This window comes from Panulirus ornatus, chromosome 14 (genome assembly GCF_036320965.1).
Source record: "Panulirus ornatus isolate Po-2019 chromosome 14, ASM3632096v1, whole genome shotgun sequence".
Taxonomy (NCBI): domain Eukaryota; kingdom Metazoa; phylum Arthropoda; class Malacostraca; order Decapoda; family Palinuridae; genus Panulirus; species Panulirus ornatus.
In genome coordinates, this window is record NC_092237.1 from 8,354,801 (window position 1) to 8,359,800 (window position 5,000).

General features: G+C 48.6%; 1 protein-coding gene across 1 annotated transcript in view; it reads right to left on the reverse strand.

Annotated features, from left to right (window-relative positions):
• Window positions 1–5,000, reverse strand: part of LOC139753278 (histidine ammonia-lyase-like) — a 40,236-nt gene that overhangs the window by 20,257 nt on the left and 14,979 nt on the right. The window contains 3 exon segments of the mRNA XM_071669543.1: window positions 1,616–1,688; window positions 2,388–2,490; window positions 4,348–4,414. Coding sequence (XP_071525644.1) covers window positions 1,616–1,688; window positions 2,388–2,490; window positions 4,348–4,414 — 243 coding nt within the window.

Below are 5,000 nucleotides of genomic sequence, written 5' to 3' on the forward strand. Positions count from 1 at the left end.
GTCCATTTACATACGTGGACCTGCAGGGACTGTCCATTTACATACGTGGACCTGTAGGGACTGTCCATTTACATACGTGGACCTGTAGGGACTGTCCATTTACACATCTGTAAAGTAGTTTGTCGGAAGGAGGAAGATTTACCGACAAGAGAAAAAGTTGTCTGATTTACGAGCTTACGTCTCCGGGAACTTAAATTTACAAACCTGAGGCGTTAGGGGCAAGTGTTTACACACCCACACACACACACACACACACCTACACACACATCTCTCTCTCTCTCTCTCTCTCTCTCTCTCTCTCTCTCTCTCTCTCTCTCTCTCTCTCTCTCTCTCTCTCATTGTGTGTGTGTGTGTGTGTGTCGTAAGCTTTCGTAACGGGGGAAGGAGTGATCTCTCTCTCTCTCTCTCTCTCTCTCTCTCTCTCTCTCTCTCTCTCTCTCTCTCTCTCTCTCTCTCTCTCTCTTTTAATTTTGAATTATTCGCGTCAAGAGGGGGGAAAAAAAAGGAAAAGCTTTTTCACGTGTCGAAAAAAAAAAAACATTTCCCCCCCTCTCCTCTCCCTCTCTCTTCCCCTTCACCTTCCCTCTCCTCTCCCTCTCTCTTCCCCCTCACCTTCCCTCTCCTCTCCCTCTCTCTTCCCCCTCACCTTCCCTCTCCTCTCCCTCTCTCTTCCCCCTCACCTTCCCTCTCTCTCCCTGTTGTTGTTACCATGTGATCGTTGGTGTAGACATGTGTGATGATAACTTCAAGTGATGAGTGAGTGGCGTGATTAACGCCGACGCCGTGTCTATTTTCAGCATAAATATGCTAATTGCTTTTCTGATCATTATTGTCTTATATAGCAGGAGAACAAGTGGTCTCTGTTATAGCTGGAGAGCAAGTGGTCTCTGTTATAGCAGGAGAGCAAGTGGTCTCTGTTATAGCAGGAGAGCAGAGCAAGTGGGCTCTGAGAGATAGGGAAGTAGAGAGGAGACCAATAGAAAGATAGTGAGCAATAGAAAGATAGTGAGCAATAGAAAGTTAATGAGCAATAGAAAGTTAATGAGCAATAGAAAGTTAATGAGCAATGAGCTTAGTTTTTTTTTTTTTTATCTAGAAGGCGTAGGTGGTTGTATGTCTGCCCTTCATTCATACCTTAGATTAAACTGTATAATATCCCCGTCATGACTTCCACTCTGAAAAGCCAGCCACCGTGTGAACAGGTATCGTAAGAATAGATATTGTATGAATAGGTATTGTATTGAAAGCATATTGTATGAATAGGTGCTGTATTGAAAGCTAATGTATATACGTGACTGATATATATATATATATATATATATATATATATATATATATATATATATATATATATATATATATATATATATATATATATATATATCAAGTCTTGTCAGACAGTGTGGCCTCCCTAACCAACCAACCCACCAACCCACACACACACACACACACACACACACACACACACACACACACACACACACACACACACACACACACACACTCCCCCTCCCCACCTTCCACCCTACCCCACCACCAACCACTCCCCAGCTTGAACTTTAAAAAGACACCTCTCCTCTCCCCTCCATCTCTCACAGTAAGGCACCCTACATACCTTTCTTCTCCTTCACGATGCTCTCCACCAAGTTCCTCGCTGCTCTCACGGAGGCCTCCGCCTCCTGGCTGATCTGCGACAGGATACCGAAGGATTAGATCGAGGGATTAACCCCTAGTGGTAGATAGGTCAGGGAGGGATATGATATCAGTGAGTGGTAGGGAGGGGAGTGATAGCTTCTTTGGTCGAAGGAAGAGGAGGAGGAGGAGGAGGAGCAGAGAGTTCCTGTTGAAGGCCGATGCGTGATAGCCTCTTTGGTCGCAGGAGGAGGAGAGGCAGGAGGAGGAGGGGCAGGAGGAGGAGGAGGGGCAGGAGGAGAAGGAGGAGGAGGAGGAGGGGCAGGAGGAGGAGGAGGAAGAGAGTTCCTGTTGAGGGCCGACATGTACATGGTGAACAGCTAGATGACAGAAGACCTTTGGACACGTACACATGACACTCGGACCTGTGGACCTGTACACGTGACATCTGAACCTGTGCACCTGCCATTCTGACCTGGTCGACCTGTACACCTGACATTCTGACCTAGTCGACCTGTACACCTAACATTCTGACCTGGTCGACCTGTACACCTAACATTCTGACCTGGTCGACCTGTATACCTGACATTCTGACCTGGTCGACCTGTACACCTAACATTCTGACCTGGTCGACCTGTAGACATGACATGAGGACGTATACACCTGACATTCTGACCTGGTCGACCTGTACACCTGACATTCTGACCTGGTCGACCTGTACACATGATATCCGGCCCTGCAGACCTGTGACTCACCCTGATCTTGTAAGCGCCTTTGCCCAGAGCCGTCAGGTCTTCAGGGGTGAGTGTGTTGCCGTCGAGGGTGAGGTACTCATCAGGTGGCACATACTGACCAGGTCTGGGAGGGTCTCTGGTTAAGGAGAACTGGTGGTGGTGGGTGGCGACGGTACGCGCCGACCCCCTTGAGCACGACGGTACGCGCCCCCCTTGAGCACGACGGTACGCGACCCCCCTTGAGCACGACGGTACGCGACCCCCCTTGAGCACGACGGTACGCGACCCCCTTGAGCACGACGGTACGCGACCCCCCTTGAGCACGACGGTAAGCGATCCCCCTTGAGCACGACGGTACGCGCCCCCCCTTGAGCACGACGGTACGCGATCCCCCTTGAGCACGACGGTACGCGCCCCTCCTGAGCACGACGGTACGCCCCCCCCCCTTGAGCACGACGGTACGCGCCCCCCCTTGAGCACGACGGTACGCGATCCCCCTTGAGCACGACGGTACGCGCCCCCCTTGAGCACGACGGTACGCGCCCCCCCTTGAGCACGACGGTACGCGCCTCCCCCTTGAGCACAACGGTACGCGCCGCCCCCCTTGAGCACGACGGTACGCGACCCCCCTTGAGCACGACGGTACGCGATCCCCCTTGAGCTCGACGGTACGCGACCCCCCTTGAGCACGACGGTACGCGACCCCCCTTGAGCACGACGGTACGCGCCCCCCCTTGAGCACGACGGTACACGCCCCTCCTGAGCACGACGGTACGCGATCCCCCTTGAGCACGACGGTACACGCCCCTCCTTAGCACGACGGTACGGGACCCCCCTTGAGCACGACGGTACGCGATCCCCCTTGAGCACGACGGTACGCGCCCCCCCTTGAGCTCGACGGTACGCGATCCCCCTTGAGCACGACGGTACGCGACCCCCCTTGAGCACGACGGTACGCGATCCCCCTTGAGCACGACGGTACACGCCCCTCCTTAGCACGACGGTACGGGACCCCCCTTGAGCACGACGGTACGCGATCCCCCTTGAGCACGACGGTACGCGCCCCCCCTTGAGCTCGACGGTACGCGATCCCCCTTGAGCACGACGGTACGCGATCCCCCTTGAGCACGACGGTACGATCCCCTTGAGCACGACGGTTACGAACATGGCTTTTGGCCTGTCCCTTCAGGGTTTCAGTTTAAGGTCAAAGGCAAAGGTCGTCGAAGGCAAAGGTCGTACCGCGGTACTCGAGGGTCGTACCGTCGTGCTCCACAGTCGTTCCGTCGTGCTTGGGTTACTGACATCCTCTGATTATATGCTAAATATGGAGTAACATTGTGGGTGAGGTAAGTCGTCATTGTTGGGTTGGCACTGGAAAGATAAGGAAGGTACTAAGGGAAGTACTAAGGTAAGTTAGCGGTAGTATGGTGAGAGAGGTAAGTCAGCAGTACTAAGGTAAGTCACCATTACTGTGAGGTAAGTCAGCAGTACTAAGGTAAGTCACCATTACTGTGAGGTAAGTCAGCAGTACTAAGGTAAGTCACCATTACTGTGAGGTAAGTCAGCAGTACTAAGGTAAGTCACCATTACTGTGAGGTAAGTCAGCAGTACTAAGGTAAGTCACCATTACTGTGAGGTAAGTCAGCAGTAGAAAGGTAAGTCACCATTACTGTGAGGTAAGTCAGCAGTACTAAGGTAAGTCACCATTACTGTGAGGTAAGTCAGCAGTACTAAGGTAAGTCATCATTACTGTGAGGTTGACTAAGTCAGCAGTACTAAGGTAAGTCACCATTACTGTGAGGTAAGTCAGCAGTACTAAGGTAAGTCAGCAGTACTAAGGTAAGTCATCATTACTGTGAGGTTGACTTAGTCAGCAGTACTAAGGTAAGTCACCATTACTGTGAGGTAAGTCAGCGGTGGTGACGTAAGAGAGGTAAGTCGGCAGCTTTAAGGTAAGTCAGCGGTAGTAAGGTAAGGATACATTTGCTCGGTGACGTATTTAACCTCAGCTTGATCAGTCACAGGGTTGGGCCTGTCGCTGTCCAGAACTAGAAGGAAAAGAAAAATGAATTAATAATTATTTTCATACTATCGGTCACTGTAATTATTATTATCATTATTATTATTATTATTATTATTATTATTATTATTATTATTCATTTAAGTAACGATAATAATGATAATAGTAAAGAAAATGAAATGTCTCTATTATATATATATATATATATATATATATATATATATATATATATATATATATATATATATATATAAACCATATGTTTTAACTTAATCGTGATAAAATGTATCCTAAGCGTGCCTACAGTTGGATTCAGTAAGCAGTGAGGTCTGTTAGGAATATATCTTAAAAAAGAGAAAAAAAATTCCTTAGCTTTATCGAGAGCTGATCGGTGACTTACAGTGAAATCAGCTCAGAAAAAGAAACATTCAGTAAACACCAACAAAAAGAAACATTCAGTAAACACCAAGAAAAGAAATTCTCCACACCGGCATAAGCGAGATAACTTTCTGAAATTAGTTGTATAGAAAGACGTAGCGAATATAAGATGAAAGTTGGATATATAAAAAGACGTAGCGAATATAAGATGAAAGTTGGATATATAAAAAGACGTA